The following is a 25,385-nucleotide window of genomic DNA, read 5'->3' on the forward strand; positions in this document are numbered from 1 at the left end:
GTACAGCTGCAACCAGACCCTGTTCACTGCTCCCAGGAACCAACAACTGACTGCACCGCACAGCTGCAACCAGACCCTGTTCACTGCTCCCAGGAACCAACAACTGACTGCACCGCACTGCTGCAACCAGACCCTGCTCACTGCTCCCAGGAACCAACAACTGACTGCACCGCACAGCTGCAACCAGACCCTGTTCACTGCTCCCAGGAACCAACAACTGACTGCACCGCACAGCTGCAACCAGACCCTTTTCACTGCTCCCAGGAACCAACAACTGACTGCACCGCACAGCTGCAACCAGACCCTGTTCACTGCTCCCAGGAACCAACAAATGACTGCACCGCAAAGCTGCAACCAGACCTCGTCCACTGCTCCCAGGAACCAACAACTGACTGCACCGCACAGCTGCAACCAGACCCTGTTCACTACTCCCAGGAACCAACAACTGACTGCACCGCACAGCTGCAACCAGACCCCGTCCACTGCTTCCAGGAACCAACAAATGACTGCACCGCACAGCTGCAACCAGACCCTGTTCACTACTCCCAGGAACCAACAACTGACTGCACCGCACAGCTGCAACCAGACCCCGTCCACTGCTTCCAGGAACCAACAAATGACTGCACCGCACAGCTGCAACCAGAACCCGTCCACTGCTTCCAGGAACCAACAACTGACTGCACCGCACAGCTGCAACCAGACCCTGTTCACTGCTCCCAGGAACCAACAACTGACTGCAACGCACAGCTGCAACCAGACCCTGCTCACTGCTCCCAGGAACCAACAACTGACTGCACCGCACAGCTGCAACCAGACCCTGCTCACTGCTCCCAGGAACCAACAACTGACTGCACCGCACAGCTGCAACCAGACCCCGTCCACTGCTCCCAGGAACCAACAACTGACTGCACCGCACAGCTGCAACCAGACCCTGCTCACTGATCCCAGGAACCAACAACTGACTGCAACGCACAGCTGCAACCAGACCCTGCTCACTGCTCCCAGGAACCAACAACTGACTGCACCTCACAGCTGCAACCAGACCCTGCTCAATGCTCCCAGGAACCAACAACTGACTGCACCGCACAGCTGCAACCAGACCCCGTCCACTGCTCCCAGGAACCAACAACTGACTGCACCGCACAGCTGCAACTAGACCCTGCTCACTGATCCCAGGAACCAACAACTGACTGCACCGCACAGCTGCAACCAGACCCTGCTCACTGCTCCCAGGAACCAACAACTGACTGCACCGCACAGCTGCAACCAGACCCCGTCCACTGCTCCCAGGAACCAACAACTGACTGCACCGCACAGCTGCAACCAGACCCTGCTCACTGATCCCAGGAACCAACAACTGACTGCACCGCACAGCTGCAACCAGACCCTGCTCACTGCTCCCAGGAACCAACAACTGACTGCACCGCACAGCTGCAACCAGACCCCGTCCACTGCTCCCAGGAACCAACAACTGACTGCACCGCACAGCTGCAACTAGACCCTGCTCACTGATCCCAGGAACCAACAACTGACTGCACCGCACAGCTGCAACCAGACCCTGCTCACTGCTCCCAGGAACCAACAAATGACTGCACCGCACAGCTGCAACCAGACCCTGCTCACTGCTCCCAGGAACCAACAACTGACTGCACCGCACAGCTGCAACCAGACCCTGTTCACTGCTCCCAGGAACCAACAACTGACTGCACCGCACAGCTGCAACCAGACCCTGTTCACTGCTCCCAGGAACCAACAACTGGATGCACCGCACAGCTGCAACCAGACCCCGTCCAAAGCTCCCAGGAACCAACAACTGACTGCACCGCACAGCTGTAACCAGACCCTGCTCACTGCTCCCAGGAACCAACAACTGACTGCACCGCACAGCTGTAACCAGACCCTGTTCACTGCTCCCAGGAACCAACAACTGACTGCACCGCACAGCTGCAACCAGACCCTGCTCACTGCTCCCAGGAACCAACAACTGACTGCACCGCACAGCTGCAACCAGACCCTGCTCACTTCTCCCAGGAACCAACAACTGACTGCACCGCACAGCTCCAACCAGACCCCGTCCACTGCTTCAAGGAACCAACAAATGACTAAAGCACCTTTCAATCGTGAGTTAACCATAAAATGGCCGGTATGCTGACATTTGCACAAGAACTAAGTAAACACAGAAACACAAGTCCAAAATCCAAATGGAAAAGAAAGCATAAAAATAAGATCCCTCTGACTTTGGGTGTCATAAGGTCTATGCTGTTCTGTTCATCATTTCACCCTGATAAGTTCTGAAGCAAATTGAAAAATAAGGAGTAAAAATTTCAGTTAGCCTAGTACTTCTTTCAGAAAAAATAATCTGTAGATTGTAAATGTAATCCAGAACATTCCTGGCTGAAGGCTGTGTTTACCATATGTGTGTGATACACAAGTGTGTGAACTTGAGGACGGATTGCGATTTTTTAAATCTATCTTGCCCAAACTGATACAGTCTATATATAGTTATAATATTGGCAAATAGATTTTAGTATGTAAAAAAGAAAACAGTTTAAGATATGCCTACTTCGCAATCACATGATGTGTTAGACTGAGATGCAACAACTGCTTAAATTGATCCTCAAAGGTAATCTGGATGAGGATATGATCAATATTTTCAGCGCTTCGTATGCTCTTTGGATTTGAAATGTGTTCCTATATTCTACGAATCATTAGCCAAACCTTGTAGCTAGTTCAGAGGGACTGGCTTATTTGCCTATTTGGCCTCATCAGTAAGTTCCACTTTTTCCCAAGTACTGTTTAGGGTATAAATGAAGACAATAACTAATGGTTTACCACTGGCATCGTCTCCGGCCCCATCTGATTCAGGTTACTCTCCGTTCCCAAGGGTGGATCAGATGGCAGTGCTGAAGAAGAGGCCACCTCCAGCAGTGCAGCCATCTTCCTCTTGGTTTCCTCCTTCTTGGCTTCCAGCTCCCTGCGATCCACCTCGGATCTACACCACAGCTGCCATGCCACCAAACAGTGCCGCAGGAGCCTCCGACGGTCACTCTCTGATGCAAGCTGGTGTTTCCTGCATAATAAAATGTCCACAAAGTAAAAGCACAGGAAAGGAAAATTAATGGCTGTTTACAAATTAGGAACTTAAAACAACAAAGAGGTAAAGCTGTGAAAGACATCAAGATGAAAGAGATGACCTGCGAAATACTGTTTGATTAAAGGGGAGAAGCTTCAAATTGTAGCTAGAGTAAAAGAAAGAAACTGGAAGTTTAATGAGGAAAACCGATTAGCTGCTAGGATGAAGGAGAGAAGCTGTAAATAACAGTTAGAGGAAAGTGGTTTACATATAGAACAAAAACCCACAGCTTCAGAGAACACCATCACCTCTTCCCAGGATCTCTGCGGTACCCTTGCAGACTTCTTCCACAACAAAATCACCACAATCTACAAGCACTTCAACCCTCACTCTCCTGTAGCCAAACTCGACAGGCTACTCAACCTCGCTGACTCCAACATAAACACTTTAACAACATGGGAACCACTCTCGGCACAGACTACCACCACAACATGTACACCATCCATTCTGGAGCTCCCAGAGATCCCTGCCCCCCGCACATGTTCAACGTGGTGACCAGCATCAACAGCAGGGAACTCACCACCATCATCAACGCCTCCATCACCTCGGCCTTCTTCCCAGAGGGGTGGAAACATGTGGAAGTCAAACCGCTCCTCAAAAAACCCACTGTAGACCCCAAAGACTAAATAAACTACCAGCCCATCGCCCTGCTCCCGTTCCCAGCCAAAGTTCTTAAGAAAGCAATAAACTCCCACCTCACCACCCACCCAGAAAACCTAGGTGGACCCCTCCCAATACAGCTTCTGCTCAAATCACACAACGGAACCCACCCAGATCATGGACACCGATGACATCAGGACTCTCCTCGACAGGGGAAAAACTGCAGCCCTAATTCTTCTCGATCTCTCCAAAGCCTTTGACACCGTGTCCCACTGCACCCTTCTACGTAGACTCCACCAAATGGGGAACCGAGGGAAAGCTCTCAAATGGATCAGATCCTCCCTCTCTGGAAGAAACCACCCTACAACCTCGGGCCGGAAGAAATATCATCTGTGGCGTCCCACAAGAATCCTCACTGAGCCCAACCTTATTCAACACATACATGGCTCCCCTGGCCACCCTGGTCAGATTTTACGGCATGAGCATCATCTCCTATGCGGACGATACACAGCTCATCCTCTCCCTATCATCATACACTCACACCAAAGCTAACTTCTACAGATGCATGACCAGCGTCGCAAGCTGGATGCAGAACAGATGCCTCAAACTTACCACCACAAAACAGCGAAACTAATTTTTGTGAGAAATGTCTCCCCATGCGACAACTCCTGGTGGCCAACCGAACTTTCCCTCACCCACTACCACAGAACACACAAGGAACCTCTGCAACATACTCAACAGCAGGCTCACGAGGAGGAACCAGATAAACAATATCTCGTCCACCTACTTCATCTCCCTGCGCTTCCTCAGAAATGGCTCCCAATTAGCTCCAGGTAAACCCTCACCCAGGCCTCATCACCATCCGCCTGAGCAATGGAAATGCCCTCAACGTGGGGCTTACCTCACAACTACAAAACAGACTCCAGACCCTGCCAGGATCATCCTCGACCTACTGAGATGGACCCATTACTCCCCACCTCAAATCTCTGCATTGGCTCCCCTTCAGCAAACGGTGCCGGTTCAAAATGCTCACTCACGTCGACAGGGCCTTCCACAACAAAGGACCAACATACCTCAACAACCGGGTGAACTTCCACCAACCCACCAGACAACTACGCTGTGCATCTCTTTCCCTGGCCCACATGCCCCGCATGCACTGGAGCAACGGCTGAGCCTTAGCCTACCTGCCTGCAAAATCATAGAACAGCCTCCCCGTTCAACCTCGAACACCTCCCACTGCAGCAATTCAGGAAAGGCCTGAAAACCTGCTCCTCATCGAAGACCTTAGCAGCAGCACTCTCCCCCACCGCCTGAATACCCTCACAGGTGATAAGCAGAGTTTACAAATCTGGTTTGATTGATTGATTGATCAGAGCAGCTAGAGAATTAGTGCCAGCAGCTGGTAGAGTACTCATCTACCCCTGGGATTAGAGAAGGGAACTGGCCTGCCCAGATCTGGAAGGCAATTCAGTCCAGGAGGGAAAATGACAACATATTTGATTACTTTCTTGATTTAGGGAGCAGAAAGTCTCTTCTTTTTGTTGGCACAGCCTAGTATTTTATAAGTGAATGACCATACCCAATTGGTGCTAACTATTAAAAGGTCCTGGTGCACCAGTTCTAACCTTTCCTCGCACAGGTCTACACCACTTTTCCCTGTGAATGGCATCACTAAATTTGAATGATTTATTCGTTTTTAAGAAACTGACATGAGACGAGCAGTCACTTGGCCTACCACAGTGGCTCCATCCACAACAAATCCTGCTGCCATTCAGTTCCACAAAGGCCTTTGTTTCTTGGTACTCTCTTTTCTTTTGTCCCTCTTGCCCTTTATCTTGCAAGAGTAGGTCACTGACGATTTAGAACAAGGGAAGATTCCCCACCTGGTGACACTGGGGGTCCGAATTTTACTGCTTGGCAAAAATCATAAAAAAGTAAATAATCAGCCATTTTTGACCTGGTTAGGTGAGACATTGAAGGCTTCTGTAAATCTCTGTTCCCAAATCAATTATGTGGCTGAAAGGACTTTGTGTATCAGATAAGCTTGCTATATTCACAATCCTCTGGTAAAAATATGACTTAATAGCAAGAGCTTAGAATTAGAAACTTTATTAAGAAAATTACATATATCTTTATGCATGTAGGATCTCCAAAATATAAATACATTCATTTCAGATGTATTTGGCGCAAGTCCTGTAGGTTTAAATTGGTCACTTCTCTGGCAAGGCACACAAAGCATAGGGAAGAAAACAATATATCCTGCTGGTTCTTTTAAAAATAGCCAAATGTTTGCAAGAGCTTTGGGCCTAATTACCAAGAAACACTTTTAAATAAGATTGTCTCACTGGTTCCAGACCGCATTCATATTGTTTGTGAAAGGACGAAGGGGTTTGCCATTTAAAAGAAGCACTTGAAGGATGAGGGAAAGAAACAGGCCTCAGTCAGTTCAGTAAAGACCTTTATCCTCTAAGGTGAGAAAGGTGGTGCAGTGAGAGCAAAATGGCCGACAGAATCTATTGAAGGTGCATCAGAAGGCTGAACAAAGGTTGTTAGACAGTGAATTTCAACTTAGATCAGAGTGTTGGGAAGGAAGACTGTGCTACAGCACAACATGCACCAATTGGATAGAAGACTTGGGAATAGACGCCAAGACCAGATACAACATGGTAAATTTACATGCGTAATGTAATGTAATGTAATGTATAGGCATTTATTTATTTATTTATTTATTTTGAAAGTTTTATATAGCCCGAACAAGATCTTTGCAGATATCAGAGCGCTTTACAGGGGGAGATGAAGTAATAGAATGTAACAGTTGAGGTAGTTAGGTACAAGATGCATAGTTACATAGGTAGGTCAAAGAAAAATCGGAGGTAGATCATAGGTGAGGTAGTGTCAGTACAAGGTACATAGTCAAACCGTTGCGCCAATAATATAAAAGTACAAAAGTATGCATATACTTATTTAAACGTGCTGCAAGTGTTTTTGGAGATAACATAAAGGTGGGCATAGTTGAGGTAGGTGCGTGCAGGATGTAAAGTCACACAGGTGCATCAGTAGTACAAAAGTAGGGATGGTTGAGGTAGTGTAGGTACAGTGTGCAAGTCAGACAGGTGCGTCAGTAGTACATCAAAATACAAAGAGGGAACATATACAATCAAATAAGTCATAATACCAGTGGTACAAGTAGTACAAAGAGGGGACATATACAATCAAATAAGTCATAATACAAATAGTACTAGTAGACCAAGGGGTCAGGCCGGTATTACGGAGCGGATTCATGAGAGATACAGGTTAATAGATCATGTGTATTTAGCCATGAGGATCGCTTTTACTTCTTTCTTAAACAGTTTGTTGGATGAGATGAGCCTGGTTTCAGGAGGGAGTGAGTTCCAGATCCTGGGCGCCATTCCTGAAAAGGAGCGTTTATAGGTTTTTTCCTTTCTGAATCTTCGAGGTTTCAGCAGAAGATTGTTTGTACTTCTAGTAGTTCTAGAGCCACCCGAGATTGTCAGCTTTTGAGTGAGGTAGCTGGGCGAGTTGTGGTGTACAGCCTTGTGAGTCATGCAGGCGATTTTCAGATGTATTCTGGCTTCAAAAGGCAGCCAGTTCAGGGATTTAAAGTCAGGGGAAATATGAGAGTGTTTTTTTGAGCCAGTGATGAGTCTCGCTGCAGCGTTAAGGGACGCTCTAAGGGGTGCCGTAGTTGTTAGTGGGAGCCCGCAGAGGGCGGTGCTTCAGTATTCTATGTGCGGGATGACTATAGATTGTACTGCAGTTTGGAAGTCTTTGGCTGGAAGGAAGGCTTTAAGTTTCCTCAAGGTATTGATTTGGAAGTTCGCTCCTTTGGTTGCCTTGCTGATGTGCTGCTGCATGTTGAGATTGGCATCAAGTGTTATGCCTAAGGATTTTGCTGAGTCTACGACGGTAGGTTGTACATTTAAAGCTGTTAACTGCTTAAGCCATGTTTGAGCTGTGGAGATTTTTGCGGGAGGAGAGATCAGGAGGAACTCAGTCTTCAGGGCATTGAGTTTGAGGTGATTCTCTGCAAGCCAGGACTGGGTGTTTCTGATCGTGGTGTTCAGAAGTATGATGTCCTTGGGGGATTGTATTTTGAGATAGAGTTGGGTGTCGTCGGCATACATGTGGAAGTGAACATTGGATGTCTGTAGCAAAGTAGTGAGAGGTTCCATAACTAGGTTGAACAGTGTAGGGGAGAGGGAGGATCCTTGTGGGACGCCTAGTGATACAGGTACCGGAGAGGACATCAGGTTGTTGCTTTTGAATCTTTGTGAGCGGTTGTGTAGAAAGGAGGTGAACCACTTGAGAACAGTCCCTGAGATGCCCATTCTTGTGTTTAACAGTTCGAGTAAGTTCTCATGTTTAACTGTGTCGAATGCTGAGGAGAGATCCAGAAGGATGAGGAGGCAGGTTTCGTTTTGGTCTAGGATTTGGTGGGCGTCGTCCACTATGTGCGTCATGGCTGTTTCGGTACTGTGCCCTGCACGGAAGCCTGATTGATGAGCGTTGAGGAGATCAAACTTGTCTATGTGTTTAGTCAGTTGTAGCTGTACGCATTTTTCCAACAGTTTGGCGAGGGTGGGAATATTTGTAATAGGGCGGTAGTTGTTTAGATCAGTGGGGTCTGCTGTTGTTTTTTTTAGTAGAGGTGTGACTTGTCCGACTTTGAGGGCATCAGGGATGGATCCTTGTTGAAGAGAGCTATTGATGATTTTAGTCCAGAGTGGGAGGAGCAAAGGGGTAAAGTCTTTTACAGCGCTTGCAGGAAGGGGGTCAGTTAGGTGATTGGATGGTTTCAGGGTGCTGAGCAATCTGCCAATTTCTTCTTCGGAGTAGGTGCTAAAGGATGACCATGTAGCATTGTTGTTTGGTTCAGGGGCTGCTGTGAGTTGGGGGTTGGAGTAAAGGATTGCGTCATTGAGGAGATCGCTTCTTATGTTGTCGCTTTTTTGGTTAAAGAAAGCAGAAAATTCTTCACAGGAAGGTGTAATGCCCATGGTGCTGATTGTCTGGGGTTGTTCTTTGGATTGTGTTCTGATTAACTCAAACAATTTCCTTGGGCGGTTTTTTGCTTGGGCGAGCTGGAGGCTGAAGAAGTCTCTTTTTTTTTTTTTTTTTAATTTTTGAAAACCTTTATTGTGCATTTAAAAGAAAACAAATACGGGCCTACAACCATCAGGCCGGCCACAATACTTTTGAGCACAGGTGCTAGCAATGCGGTCCCCCAGCGGCATCAGGTGATATAGCAACAATTAATAACAGTTACACTGGAAGAATCATGTCGCCAAGGAGAAGGAGCAGTAAAGGTTAAATTTTAAAGTTTTTCCGATTAAATAGAAATCAATGAAGAACAGGTGCAAGGAGATCTGAGTCCGTACAGTAGTTCCCCCACATGAGTAGGCAGCAAAAATAATAACATCAGTTGCATGAAGCGCCCCATCAGAGTGGCAATACAGTAGAAGAACAAACTGAACAACAGGAATCATGCTCGTACCACTCCCAGCGCCACCCACTCCCAATCAGCCCCTATCACAGACCCAGAAAAGAAAATAGGACAAGAAAGCGCAGAAAGTTGAGAAAGAGGCCCATAGAAACTAAATAAGGAAAAGTAAATCTACCCCCCCAACCTACACCAATGCGGAGGCTACGGCCTACCCCCCCCCCCCCCCGACAATGTGCCTGTCGCCCCTTAAAGAACCCGAAATGCAGTACGAGAAAAGAAGAGAAGAAAGGAAAAGACAAGAAAAATAATAAAAAATGTAACTCTTAAATATAGAGAGTGAGAAAAGGCCATCCTAATCTACAACTCTCACAAAATACAAGTGAAGCGGGAGGAGGAGCAATTCCGAACGTTCCCAGCCCCCCAGTCAAGTACCCTATCCCCACACAGCTTGTGACAGCTAGAAATAAGTATAAATACAGAAGCAGTTGGGGAAAGACATTACGTCGTGCATGACTTAAACAAGTGTGTAACATTCCTAATCCCGGTCCAACCAGCCAAGCAACCGATAACATAGAAAGAACCTAGCCCTGACCCGACCTCGGACAGATCCCAAAATGAGGTTCATGAGGAAGGCCCGCCCCCACCAAGACAAAGAGACAATATGGCCGCATAGCGCAGGAGAGTAAACCAATTACACAAAATGGCCATCGAACATCACCAGTTAATCCTTTGTCCTTCCTAAACAAGTCCCATAGGCCATCGGGGAAGTATAGGGTCTCTGACGCGCTGAACGAAGGCCAGAAAGGGGAATCCATCGAAGGGGCCAGCTGCTGCACAACCCGGTCTCGAGGCAGAAACATTGTGTCAGGCAACAATATGGCAAGCCCCGGAGATAGGGGAAACAAAGTATCGCAGGCAAGTCCACTGGACGGCCGGTGGTGGGCGGCAGTAGAGGCAGAGACAATCACGTCTTCTTCACAAGGATAAAAAAGCACTGCGTCCCCAGTAGGTTCCGATGAGGATTGTCTCAAAGTTGGCTGGCCCCCCACACTGCGCTCTCGCCGTAGAACAGATACCATTGCATCGAAGCAATCACCCAGTACTTGAAAATCCGCACACATTTCCGCTCGAAAGTCGGACAGGGCGGCCAGGATAGTTCCGTAGGAAATCGGTGGTTTTAGCCCCTCGTCATCATGCTCCCGGGAAGGAATTTGCAAATTGTCCCTCAGCGCCCACCGGGCGACACAATCGGCAGATAGGGACGGGCATTCTCCCCCGTTCTCCGGAGCAACAGACACCGCCATGACGAATGGGACACAGAGAGAACTCCAAGGCGGGTGCAGCGCGATCAGTCGCAATACAGGGCGCCAAAGCCCGTAAAATCGATGCAGGTCGGGCTATCGTCACTGAGGATCTTAGCGCTTCAGGCCGTCACACCGGGCCAAGGGAGCAGGCACCCAACGTCCTTTGAGCATGGCCGTGTGCTCCTTTTCTCTCGCCACCCGCCTCAAACAAAGACGCCTTATTTGTAGAGCGTCTGGACGGACGATAGATCACAGGGCGCAGGTTGCAGCATTCCGTGGCAAGCAGCACAACCAGGAGTCCGTCTCGGGAGGATATTGCCACCCTCTCAGTCTCGGTGTTTCGCGGGCAGCCCGGCCGCCCCTAAGCCTCCCAGACTCGGGGACGGACGGCGGTGTAGTCCCGGGTCAGGGCTCGGAGTCGCTTCTCGCCTATCTCCGGCTGCCGGGCGAGTTGAAAGTCCCGGGAAAGACGATGGAGGTCAGCACAGCGTAGCGCACAGTCCGCCGCCACAAACTGCCAGGATAGGGATCAGGATATCAGCGCGGGGGAAGAGTAGCTGGTGGAGCCGGGAGCCTACACGTCCGTACCAGTCGCCATCTTGGCTCCTCCCCCAAGAAGTCTCTTTTTGAGCGTTTTATTTTCCTGAAGTAGGCATTTCTCTGCTTCTTCAGGCTTTCTAGGTGCAGTGCAGAGGGGTCTGACCTCCAAGTGCGCTCTGCCATTCGCATGGCCCGTCTATCCTCATTGAGGTTCCCGTCATACCATGGGTTGGAGATCTTGGACGAGACTCTTTTCAGTTGCATGGGTGCAGCCTCATTGATTATTGTGGACATAGCATTTAGATAGTGCTCAGTCAGGAGTTGAACGTCCGTAGCGCCGGACGGGGGAAGTAGTAGATTGCAGATGTTAGGCGGTAATGAGTTTGGGTTGAGTTTTTTCATGTCCCTTTTCCAGACTTTGGGCTTAGAGGGTTGCAATGGGTTAAATTTAATTTTTTCATTGATAAGGAAGGAGACAATATGATGATCTGACCAGTCACAAGGTTGAATTGACTCCAGTTGAATAGCGCATTTATATAGCGCACTACTTACCCGGAGGGTCCCAAGGCGCTTCGACCGCTGCGAAACCCTTCTTGGCTTCCCTGAGAGATGGTCCCTTAATGGGTATCTCCAGGGTGAGACCAGGCATCCCCGGCGGTCTGGTGGGGCCGTTAGTGAAGATGAGGCAAGCTAATGCCCAGAGTTGCCGAGTGTGATCACTGATCAGAGTGGGCACCGAGGCGAGAGAATTATCGAGTCCGCTGACCCTGGTCCAGAAACCTGCCGCGCCGGGAATCGAACCCTGGTCCCGGGCCGTCCTCTGCTCTCGGGTCTGCCGCCTCTAACCAGTGAGCCACACTTCTTCACTGATAAACTCCTACACCTACATGTAACTCACTACTTTTTTTCCTGTGAAGATTTACACCTGAAAGTAGATTTACATATCCCTCCCCCCTCAATGAGGGGTGGAACCTCTGTCAATCCATTTAATGGCTGTAAAGTTACTTTTAGAAACTTTCGGTTTTGAAATTCTTTTATTAAATGCACAAATGAGAATGAAAACAAAGCTGAATGCAAGTAGCAAAAGTATAGGGGAGTGATGCAATTGTCAAGTGTAATACATCTGAATCCGACAATGGGGGGAGGAGGGTAAGATCCAGTGTAACGGGTAAGAAAAAAAGCCAGGGGTTGATTAGGGGTAGGGAGTAACATTTTGGATGTTTGTGGACATCGCGTCCGGGGCAGATATCTTCTGATAGGAAAGGATGGAGTACATTTTTTAAAATATATATTTATTATTAATATGAGACAAAGACGAAGAAGCAGAATAATAATAATATAGCAATGCAAAATATAAATGTAAATTAATTTAAAATAATTAATATAAACCTAGGACTAATAAAATAAAAGATTTGAACACATTACCTCCTCACAATAAATTAGAATAATGTAAATATTCTAATTTAACTTATGCTACATTTTTTTAAACGTAAAAATTATGTCACCCACCCCATTAATGTTCATTTGCAATAACCTTGGTTAAAAAGTGTGATTTTAATTAATACATTTATATTTTTAAAAATGTTAACACGTTTGTTATTTTTAACTTTATTGAATCATTTAAATCCATAATTATACTTCATTTTTATCACTATGATTATATATATGTGATATATATGTGTATACGTACATACAACTACCACGTGTGGGGTGCGACTCCAAGGCTTGGCTGGAGTATATTGACCCCTTTGTGACACTATTTGGCTGCATGTGGTAACATTAGAAGTGTATTTTGTGAAGGGCAATGGTGTTACTCTATGTGGGTGTGTTTTGTGTTACCATGTCCCTCCCTAACCCCTCTTAATGTTCCCTACACCCCACCCCTTTTGCAGTAACTCCTCTTGTCCCTCGCACATATACTATAAAAACATATACTTGTGTGCACAGATCTTCACCACCGTGGTGAGCTCTCCTTACAGAAAAGACAGGAGAGGCAGCAGTAGTGACCTCCACACGTAGATTTGTGCATTGCATTTTGGAGAATGTAAAAAGCACTAATGTGGTACAACCATATGTAATGCAAAATTCCGTTTGTGAATTATCCCAAATTGTTTAGATTCACCGACTTACATTTTTTGACGTGACACTAGCGATAGAAGGGCCTTCAGTTGCAGGAGACCCTGTTTTATTGGTGAAATCACAAAGTGCTTAAGTAGGAGTCCTATTTTAAAGGAGTTCTTTTCAAAGCAGTGTCTCTAGGATGGGACATTATTTGGATCTCGGTGTTCACAGCAGAGTCTGGGGACGGTTGGGCAGCGCCGGCTTAAGAACCGAGCGGACAGGAAGAAGTGTAGGCTGAGGTGTTAAAGATGAGGGACTGCAATTCTGGTGAAAATATCACATTTGATCAGGGTTTGGCAGAGAGGAGGGAAGGTTGGGTGTGGTTTTGTAGATGTTTGTTAGGTAATGTTGATCCATTGTGATGGGTGAGGTGCAAAAGATAGAGCTGGATTCCACTGCTGAAGATGGATTGTAGATCACGAAGAAATGAGGAACCAAATAGTATCATCAACCAGAAATCTTAGATAGAAGACACATCTCTATGTGTGAGGATATGGGAAGAAAGGGGCACATGAGCTGCTTAAATACCTCAGCAGCATGAAATGAGTCCAGGAGAAGAGCATATTTCAGCTGCATTTGGATTCAGAAAAATAGGCTTATGAAGTGATTGGCTGTGGTAAGAAGCTCTCCACAGTCTGAGATGTTATGGAGAGTGATAAATAAATATGTGTGTTAGGTGAGCCAATATATGTAGGGCTCTGACAGGGTTTTTCTTTGCATGAACAAGAAGACAAGGGAATAAAGATACATAATGTGGTTTCTAAAAAAAGTAAGAGAAAAATATAAATACTACATTTTATGAGGGTCTCCCCTATTTTTCCCTCATACCTGTTTTCTTCTCGAAGATGTGTTTCCATTTGATGCGTTTCGCGCTCCACTTTCCTGGCCCAGGAGTAGTCTCTCCAACCCCTAAATGCCCGAAGCTGACACTTCCAGTCTGACAGGGCCCTGGCTTTTCCCATCTTTATCCTGCGCTCCAGAACCAGCTTGTGCCAGGTTGAGAAGTGTTGCTTCAGGCACTGCACAGGAAGATTGGAGAAAAAACAAGCATTAGCTGCTGATTTCAACTCCAGGTTTACATTTCAGGTAAGTCTACCTCTAATTAGCAAATATTAGGCTCAAACAACTTAACTAAAAATGCAAATCAAAACACAACAAAGATGGCAGCAGTTTTTCTCCTGTCCTTTATGTATAGTGAAAGAAACCATGAATACAGCTTGAAAAGCACATTTGTTGCGCAAAGACTCACTAGGCAAGCATAAAAAAAGAAAAATACTGCATGACTTCTTATCAACCACACTTTTTGCACCTAAAATTAAGGAATTGTTTCAAAAGGCACATCTAGTCTGACTTGTCCAGAGATTGGCAACATAAACGACAAGAGAGGCGACTGAACGTTGCAAAAAGACTCCTTCGAGAAACCCAGGGCACAGAGGAGTGTGGATCAGCCTCATAAAACAGTCACACTTAAACTCACTCCTTTGGAATCCAGAAATGAACTTATCCGAAGGTAGATGTATCCTAGTAGAACAAAAGTAAAGCAAGGAAGCAATATGATGGACTGCAAGGGGGGAGACAGCCTTTCTTAGCTGGTGGAAGCATGGCAGTGAGAACTATTGCGTGATCATCTCTTATAAAGTAAAGGATGTAACGAGTACTACTACTCTGTAACCTTTTTATCCATCTGTCACACTTGAGATGTATTTCATGAGGTAATGTAAAGGTGTTTGTATTTATATAGCGCCTTCTACCCAGAGGTCTCGTAGCGCTGTATTCATACCACTGTGGAACCCTTCCTGGATTTCCTGTGAGATGTCCACTCCTGGGCACCCCCAAGGTGAAGCCAGGCATCCAAGCGCTTTCGGGGCCGTTGTGGAGATTAAGCAAGCTATTGCCCAGAGTCACAGAGTGGGACCCAAGATTAGAGTAGGCACCGAGGCGAGAATCATCAGGTCCAAGGAAATTGAGCCCAAGACTCGCCGAGGCGGGAATTGAACCCTGGTCCTGGGCTAGACCTCTGCATCAGGGTCTGCCGCTCTAACCACTGAGCCACACTTCTCCACTGTTCGGTTCATTGTGTTTGATCCAATTGTTTGTTTTTTACATTTCAAGAACTAAGAAGGAACACATGGCCCCGGACACCTATCAACATTAGCTTTAGGTCTAGAGCGTCCAAGATTGGGTTACGAGAGCCTGATTGATGCTGCAATTTACAGACAACTGCTGGCTTTTCAATGATTCCTTGAATGTCCATCTATCTAATGTGGATATCATGATAATTCTACCAAACTGTTTGAATCGTACAATACAATGCTCTGCTGATAATTCCCTTTATGTTCCTTCTACTGAATTTAAATCTCCCACCGAAGTTGATTTACTGAACAGTTGACGGAGTTCAAGGAGCAAGGACTCTGCCACAGGGACATGATCAACATTCAGCGGCGGCATTCGGAGGAAGGGTAAGTAAGGGTGAGTCTTTCCAAGCAAGGTACAAGCAATCTCAGTAAAAACCAGAAGCAGTACTATGGACTAAATCTGAGGAACTCCTTTTTCAGCTGAATACCAAATTGTTGAAATAATGTTTTAAGTGGGAAAAATATACAAGTTTCAAATGTCAGTGAATCAAGCCTGTATGGGCCCAGGGATTTCTCAAGGCAACTGCCTTGAAGTATCAGCATCAAAAGAATAGGCCAGGAGACGCCCACCGTGAAGATCCAACCAAAGCGTGCCCTGGTTTGGCGTCAGAAGGCGGCTTCTCCTGCCTAGAGCGTCTTCTCCACTCCTAGAGTGCTACAGCATGTGCTCGGGTTGAACTGGTATAATGCTGTCTGACTCTCAAATCATTGTTCTAACTTTCCACTGTTCAAGCGAACTGCTGTTCACCCTTTCTTCAATGCTAATATGATACAACTACAAAGACAAGCCCTGTAAAATTCTCTAATTTTATCTCAATCTGTCAAAATTTCTTCTATATTCAATCTCAAACTCTTTACGGTTTTTAGCTAATATTTCAAGGAGGCTTCGGCCCCTTCTGTCTGTAAATAGTCGCATTTAGGGCAGCGTGAAAGATCAGCTAGAGCACAAAAGGTGTTGCGGAAGCTTGGTGAGGAGCACTAGTTTCGCCTCCATCCCCACACCTCCAGTGAATCCCTCTCTACTCTGTAGGCCCCCTTACCTTTAAGTGTACACATTGAACCAGGGCAGTTTTTGTTGATATGGAAGGGGTTATGGTTAGATGGAGTCTTTTTAGAAGAATATTCCCAATGAAGTGCGGAGATGGACAATGCTAGCTGCAACTGAATCTATGCATGGGTGTGCATTTATGTAAGTTCTTATTGTATAACCCCCTCTCATTCATGGGAATGTATGGCCGCTTCAGAGGTTCCAGGAATTCTTCTTTGGGGCACTACCTTACCAATTATAAAATAAGTTTTTTAAATGGTACTGTGTTCTTCAAATGCTCCAAACCTCTCACCCTCTGGTCGTCCAGGTGTAGGCGAGTGAGCAGCTCCTGCAGTCGGCGCTTCCTGTGGTTCTCTCTTTCTAGATTCTCTTGTTGCTGCTGCAGCTGAGATGTCACCACCACGGATGGACCTGTGCTTTTCTGCATGTTTTCCTTCTCTTGCCGCCTCCGTTCTCTGAAAAGAAGGTCAACCATCAAGCTCTACAGACTGGTAGTACATGTGTCCAAGAAGGTTTACTAGCTAGCTTGTGGCAAAAGCAAATCTGGATGAAGCTAGCCGCGCTCTGTAAGCACAACATTGAGTTGAGGGCGAAACAAGGAGACTGAATTTCTTGCATCATAATAATGTCCTTATTTAAGATGTTTCATCTGGGACAGAAAGCGATGATATCCAGAGGTATGATTAAGAACTTTTCACGTCAGGTTGGATTGAGAGTTGCATCTTTTGGTATATGCAGAGGAGTACCACCAGATATTTGCACTAGAGTGCAATTTGGTATATGCAGAGGTCCCACCAGATATCCCCACTAGAGTACAATTTGGTATATGCAGAGGAGTCCCACCAGATATCTTCACTAGAGTACAATTTGGTATATGCAGAGGAGTCCCACCAGATGGCGCCAATAGAGAACCATTTGGTATATGCAGAGGAGTCCCACCAGATATCCTCACTAAAGAATAATTTGGTATATATACAGATGTCCCACTAGATATCCACACCAGAGTACAATTTGGTATATGCAGAGGAGTCCCACCAGATTTCCCCACTAGAGTACAATATAGGATATGCAGAGGAGTCCCACCAGATGATATCCCCACTAGAGTACAATTTGGTATATGCAGAGGAGTCCTACCAGATATCCCCACTAGAGTATAATTTGGTATATGCAGAGGAGTCCCTCCAGATAGCCCCACTAGAGAACCATTTGGTATATGCAGATGGGTCCCACCAGATAGCTTCACTAGAGTACAATTTGGTATAGGCAGAGGAGTCCCACCAGATATCCTCACTAAAGTACAATTTGGTATATGCAGAGGAGTCCCACCAGATATCCCCACTAGAGTATAATTTGGTATATGCAGAGGAGTCCAACCAGATATCCCCACTAGAGTACAATTTGGTTTATACAGAGGAGTCCCACCAGATATCTTCACTAGAGTACAATTTGGTATAGGCAGAGGAGTCCCGCCAGATATCCTCACTAAAGAACAATTTGGTCAATGCAGAGGAGTCCCACAAGATATCCCCACTGGAGTACAGTTTGGTATAGGCAGAGGAGTCCCACCAGATATCTTCACTAGAGTACAATTTGGTATGTGCAGAGGACTCCTACCAGATATCCCCACCAGAGTACAGTTTTGTATATGCAGAGGAGTCCCACCAGATATCCTCACTAAAGAATAATTTGGTATATATACAGATGTCCCACTAGATATCCCCACCAGAGTACAATGTGGTATATGCAGCGGAGTCCTACCAGATATCCCCACTAGAGTATAATTTGGTATATGCAGAGGAGTCCCACTAGATGTCCCCACTAGAGTACAATATAGGATATGCAGAGGAGTCCCACCAGATATCCCCACTAGAGTACAATTTGGTATATGCAGAGGAGTCCCACCAGATACCTTCACTAGAGTACAATTTGGTATTTGCAAAGGAGTCCCACTGGATATCTCCATCAGAGTACAATTTTGTATATGCAGAGGAGGTCCACCAGATAACCCCATTAGAGTACAATTTGGTATATGCAGAGGTCCCACCAGATATCTTCACTAGGGTACAATTTGGTATATGCAGAGGAGTCCCACCAGATGATATTCCCACTAGAGTACAATTTGGTATATGTAGAGGTCCCACTAGATATCCCCAATAGAGCACAATTTGGTATATGCAGAGAAGTCCCACCAGATATCCCCATTAGAGTATAATTTGGTATATACAGAGGAGTCCCACCAGATATCCCCACTAAAGTACAATTTAGGGAATGCAGAGGAGTCCCAGCAGATATCCCCGCTAGAGTAAAATTTGGTATATGCAGAGGAGTCCTACCAGATATCCCAACTAGAGTACAATTTGGTATATGCAGAGGAGTCCCACCAGATAACCCCACTAGAGTACAATTTGGTATATGCAGAGGTCCCACCAGATATCTTCACTAGAGTACAATTTTGTAAATGCAGAGGAGTCCCACCAGATGATATCCCCACTAGAGTACAATTTGGTATATGCAGAGGTCCCACTATATATCCCCAATAGAGTACAATTTGGTATATGCAGAGGAGTCCCACCAGATAGCCCCCACTAGAGAACCATTTGGTATATGCAGAGGGGTCCCACCAGATAGCTTCACTAGAGTACAATTTGGTATAGGCAGAGGAGCCCCACCAGATATCCTCACTAAAGAATAATTTGGTATATGCAGAGGAGTCCCACCAGATATCTTCACTAGAGTACAATTTGGTATAGGCAGAGGAGTCCCACCAGATATCCTCACTAAAGTACAATTTGGTATATGCAGAGGAGTCCCACCAGATATCTCCACTAGAGTATAATTTGGTATATGCAGAGAAGTCCAGCCAGATATCCCCACTAGAGTACAATTTGGTTTATACAGAGGAGTACCACCAGATATCTTCACTAGAGTACAATTTGGTATAGGCAGAGGAGTCCGCCAGATATCCTCACTAAAGAACAATTTGGTAAATGCAGAGGAGTCCCACAAGATATCCCCACTAGAGTACAGTTTGGTATAGGCAGAGGAGTCCCACCAGATATCTTCACTAGAGTACAATTTGGTATGTGCAGAGGAGTCCCACCAGATAGCCCCAATAGAGAACCATTTGGTATATGCAGAGGAGTCCCGCCAGATATCCTCACTAAAGAACAATTTGGTAAATGCAGAGGAGTCCCACAAGATATCTCCACTAGAGTACAGTTTGGTATAGGCAGAGGAGTCCCACCAGATATCTTCACTAGAGTACAATTTGGTATAGGCAGAGGAGTCCCACCAGATATCCCCACCAGAGTACAGTTTTGTATATGCAGAGGAGTCCCACCAGATATCCTCACTAAAGAATAATTTGGTATATATACAGATGTCCCACTAGATATCCCCACCAGAGTACAATGTGGTATATGCAGCGGAGTCCTACCAGATATCCCCACTAGAGTATAATTTGGTATATGCAGAGGAGTCCCACTAGATGTCCCCACTAGAGTACAATATAGGATATGCAGAGGAGTCCCACCAGATATCCCCACTAGAGTACAATTTGGTATATGCAGAGGAGTCCCACCAGATACCTTCACTAGAGTACAATTTGGTATTTGCAAAGGAGTCCCACTGGATATCTCCATCAGAGTACAATTTTGTATATGCAGAGGAGGTCCACCAGATAACCCCATTAGAGTACAATTTGGTATATGCAGAGGTCCCACCAGATATCTTCACTAGGGTACAATTTGGTATATGCAGAGGAGTCCCACCAGATGATATTCCCACTAGAGTACAATTTGGTATATGTAGAGGTCCCACTAGATATCCCCAATAGAGCACAATTTGGTATATGCAGAGAAGTCCCACCAGATATCCCCATTAGAGTATAATTTGGTATATACAGAGGAGTCCCACCAGATATCCCCACTAAAGTACAATTTAGGGAATGCAGAGGAGTCCCAGCAGATATCCCCGCTAGAGTAAAATTTGGTATATGCAGAGGAGTCCTACCAGATATCCCAACTAGAGTACAATTTGGTATATGCAGAGGAGTCCCACCAGATAACCCCACTAGAGTACAATTTGGTATATGCAGAGGTCCCACCAGATATCTTCACTAGAGTACAATTTTGTAAATGCAGAGGAGTCCCACCAGATGATATCCCCACTAGAGTACAATTTGGTATATGCAGAGGTCCCACTATATATCCCCAATAGAGTACAATTTGGTATATGCAGAGGAGTCCCACCAGATAGCCCCCACTAGAGAACCATTTGGTATATGCAGAGGGGTCCCACCAGATAGCTTCACTAGAGTACAATTTGGTATAGGCAGAGGAGCCCCACCAGATATCCTCACTAAAGAATAATTTGGTATATGCAGAGGAGTCCCACCAGATATCTTCACTAGAGTACAATTTGGTATAGGCAGAGGAGTCCCACCAGATATCCTCACTAAAGTACAATTTGGTATATGCAGAGGAGTCCCACCAGATATCTCCACTAGAGTATAATTTGGTATATGCAGAGAAGTCCAGCCAGATATCCCCACTAGAGTACAATTTGGTTTATACAGAGGAGTACCACCAGATATCTTCACTAGAGTACAATTTGGTATAGGCAGAGGAGTCCGCCAGATATCCTCACTAAAGAACAATTTGGTAAATGCAGAGGAGTCCCACAAGATATCCCCACTAGAGTACAGTTTGGTATAGGCAGAGGAGTCCCACCAGATATCTTCACTAGAGTACAATTTGGTATGTGCAGAGGAGTCCCACCAGATAGCCCCAATAGAGAACCATTTGGTATATGCAGAGGAGTCCCGCCAGATATCCTCACTAAAGAACAATTTGGTAAATGCAGAGGAGTCCCACAAGATATCTCCACTAGAGTACAGTTTGGTATAGGCAGAGGAGTCCCACCAGATATCTTCACTAGAGTACAATTTGGTATGTGCAGAGGAGTCCCACCAGATTACCCCACTAGAGTACAATTTGGTAAATGCAGAGGAGTCTCACCAGATGATATCCCCACTAGAGTACACTTTGGTATATGCAAAGGTCTCACTATATATCCCCAATAGAGTACAATTTGGTATATGCAGAGGAGTCCCACCAGATAGCCCCACTAGAGAACCATTTGGTATATGCAGAGGGGTCCCACCAGATAGCTTCACTAGAGTACAATTTGGTATAGGCAGAGGAGTCCCACCAGATATCCTCACTAAATAATAATTTGGTATATGCAGAAGAGTCCCACCAGATATCTTCACTAGAGTACAATTTGGTATAGGCAGAGGAGTCCCACCAGATATCCTCACTAAAGTACAATTTGGTATGTGCAGAGGAATCCCACCAGATAACCCCACTAGAGGACAATTTGGTATATGCAGAGGTCCCACTAGATATCTTCACTAGGGTACAATTTGGTATATGCAGAGGAGTCCCACCAGATGATATCCCCACTAGAGTACAATTTGGTATATGCGAAGGTCCCACTAGATATCCCCAATAGAGCACAATTTGGTATATGCAGAGAAGTCCCGCCAGATATCCCCACTAAAGAACAATTTAGGGAATGCAGAGGAGTGCCACCAGATATCCCCACTAGAGTAAAATGTGGTATATGCAGAGGAGTCCCACCAGATAGCCCCACTAGAGAACCATTTGGTACATGCAGAGGGGTCCCACCAGATATCTTCACTAGAGTACAATTTGGTATAGGCAGAGGAGTCCCACCAGATATCTTCACTGGAGTACAATTTGGTATGTGCAGAGGAGTCCTACCAGATATCCCCACCAGAGTACAGTTTGGTATATGCAGAGGAGTCCCACCAGATAGCCCCACTAGAGAACCATTTGGTATATGCAGAGGAGTCCCACGAGATATCCTCACTAAAGAATAATTTGGTATATATACAGATGTCCCACTAGATATCCCCACCAGAGTACAATTTGGTATATGCAGAGGAGTCGCACCAGATATCCCCACTAAAGTATAATTTAGTATATGCATAGGAGTCCCACCAGATATCCCCACTAGAGTACAATTTGGTATATACAGAGGAGTCCCACCAGATATCTTCACTAGAGTACAATTTGGTATAGGCAGAGGAGTCCCACCAGATATCCTCACTAAAGAACAATTTGGTAAATGCAGAGGAGTCTCACCAGATATCCCCACTAGAGTACAATTTGGTATATACAGAGGAGTCCCACCAGATATCTTCACTAGAGTACAATTTGGTATAGGCAGAGGAGTACCGCCAGATATCCTCACTAAAGAAAAATTTGGTAAATGCAGAGGAGTCCCACAAGATATACCCACTAGAGTACAATTTGGTATGTGCAGAGGTCCCACTAGATATAAAAAACTAGAGTATAATTTGGTATATACAGAGGAGTCCCACCAGATGTCCCCACTAAAGTACAATTTGGGAAATGCAGAGGAGTCTCACCAGATATCCCCACTAGAGTACAATTTGGTATATGCAGAGGAGTCCCACCAGATAGCCCCACTAGAGAACCATTTGGTATATGCAGAGGAGTCCCACCAGATATCCCCACTAGAGTACAATTTGGTATAGGCAGAGGTCCCACCAGATATCCCCACTAGAGTACAATTTGGTTTATGCAGAGGAGTCCCACCAGATATCTTCACTAGAGTACAATTTGGTATATGCAGAGGAGTCCCACCAGATATCCCCACTAAAGTATAATTTAGTATATGCATAGGAGTCCCACCAGATATCCCCACTAGAGTACAATTTGGTATATACAGAGGAGTCCCACCAGATATCTTCACTAGAGTACAATTTGGTATATGCAGAGGAGTCCCACCAGATATCCCCACTAAAGGACAATTTGGTATATGCAGAGGAGTCCCACCAGATATACCCGCTAAAGTACAATTTGGTATATGCAGAGGAGTCCCACCAAATATCCCCACTAAAGGACAATTTGGTATATGCAGAGGAGTTGCACCAGATATACCCACTAAAGTACAATTTGGTATATGCAGAGGAGTCCCACCAGATAGCCTCACTAGAGAACCATTTGGTACATGCAGAGGGGTCCCACCAGGTATCTTCATAGAGTACAATTTGGTATAGGCAGAGGAGTCCCACCAAATATCTTTACTGGAGTACAATTTGGTATGTGCAGAGGAGTCCTTCCAGATATCCCCACCAGAGTACAGTTTGGTATATGCAGAGGAGTCCCACCAGATAGCCCCACTAGAGAACCATTTGGTATATGCAGAGGAGTCCCACGAGATATCCTCACTAAAGAATAATTTGGTATATATACAGATGTCCCACTAGATATCCCCACCAGAGTACAATTTGGTATATGCAGAGGAGTCCCACCAGATATCCCCACTAAAGTATAATTTAGTATATGCATAGGAGTCCCACCAGATATCCCCACTAAGGAAAAATTTGGTAAATGCAGAGGAGTCCCACAAGATATACCCACTAGAGTACAATTTGGTATGTGCAGAGGTCCCACTAGATATCAAAAACTAGAGTATAATTTGGTATATACAGAGGAGTCCCACCAGATGTCCCCACTAAAGTACAATTTGGGAAATGCAGAGGAGTCTCACCAGATATCCCCACTAGAGTACAATTTGGTATATGCAGAGGAGTCCCACCAGATAGCCCCACTAGAGAACCATTTGGTATATGCAGAGGAGTCCCACCAGATATCCCCACTAGAGTACAATTTGGTATAGGCAGAGGTCCCACCAGATATCCCCACTAGAGTACAATTTGGTTTATGCAGAGGTTCCACCAGATATCCCCACTAGAGTATAATTTAGTATACGCAGAGGAGTCCCACCAGATATCCCCACTAGAGTACAATTTGGTATATGCAGAGGAGTCCCACCAGATATCCCCACTAAAGGACAATTTGGTATATGCAGAGGAGTCCCACCAGATATACCCGCTAAAGTACAATTTGGTATATGCAGAGGAGTCCCACCAGATATCCCCACTAAAGGACAATTTGGTATATGCAGAGGAGTTGCACCAGATATACCCACTAAAGTACAATTTGGTATATGCAGAGGAGTCCCACCAGATAGCCTCACTAGAGAACCATTTGGTACATGCAGAGGGGTCCCACCAGATATCTTCATAAAGTACAATTTGGTATAGGCAGAGGAGTCCCACCAAATATCTTTACTGGAGTACAATTTGGTATGTGCAGAGGAGTCCTACCAGATATCCCCACCAGAGTACAGTTTGGTATATGCAGAGGAGTCCCACCAGATAGCCCCACTAGAGAACCATTTGGTATATGCAGAGGAGTCCCATGAGATATCCTCACTAAAGAATAATTTGGTATATATACAGATGTCCCACTAGATATCCCTACCAGAGTACAATTTGGTATATGCAGAGGAGTCCCACCAGATATCCCCACTAAAGTATAATTTAGTATATGCATAGGAGTCCCACCAGATATCCCCACTAGAGTACAATTTGGTATATACAGAGGAGTCCCACCAGATATCTTCACTAGAGTACAATTTGGTATAGGCAGAGGAGTCCCGCCAGATATCCTCACTAAAGAACAATTTGGTAAATGCAGAGGAGTCCCACAAGATATCCCCACTAGAGTACAATTTGGTATGTGCAGAGGTCCCACTAGATATCAAAAACTAGAGTATAATTTGGTATATACAGAGGAGTCCCACCAGATGTCCCCACTAAAGTATAATTTGGGAAATGCAGAGGAGTCTCACCAGATATCCCCACTAGAGTACAATTTGGTATATGCAGAGGAGTCCCACCAGATATCCCCACTAGAGTATAATTTAGTATACGCAGAGGAGTCCCACCAGATATCCCCACTAGAGAACCATTTGGTATATGCAGAGGAGTCCCACCAGATATCCCCACTAGAGTACAATTTGGTATAGGCAGAGGTCCCACCAGATATCCCCACTAGAGTACAATTTGGTTTATGCAGAGGTCCCACCAGATATCCCCACTAGAGTATAATTTAGTATACGCAGAGGAGTCCCACCAAAT

At 45.7% G+C, this 25,385-nt stretch overlaps 1 protein-coding gene across 1 annotated transcript in view; it reads right to left on the bottom strand.

The window, feature by feature from the left end:
- The window catches only part of CCDC191 (coiled-coil domain containing 191), a 170,825-nt gene that overhangs the window by 79,126 nt on the left and 66,314 nt on the right, over positions 1 to 25,385 (bottom strand). The window contains exons 7-9 of the mRNA XM_086935594.1: positions 16,638 to 16,800; positions 13,991 to 14,181; positions 2,833 to 3,070 (exon numbers count right to left, since the gene is read on the bottom strand). Coding sequence (XP_086791720.1) covers positions 2,833 to 3,070; positions 13,991 to 14,181; positions 16,638 to 16,800 — 592 coding nt within the window. The remainder of the gene's footprint in view (positions 1 to 2,832; positions 3,071 to 13,990; positions 14,182 to 16,637; positions 16,801 to 25,385) is intronic.

The sequence above is a fragment of the Lissotriton vulgaris genome, chromosome 8 (assembly GCF_964263255.1).
Source record: "Lissotriton vulgaris chromosome 8, aLisVul1.2, whole genome shotgun sequence".
In the NCBI taxonomy this organism is placed as follows: domain Eukaryota; kingdom Metazoa; phylum Chordata; class Amphibia; order Caudata; family Salamandridae; genus Lissotriton; species Lissotriton vulgaris.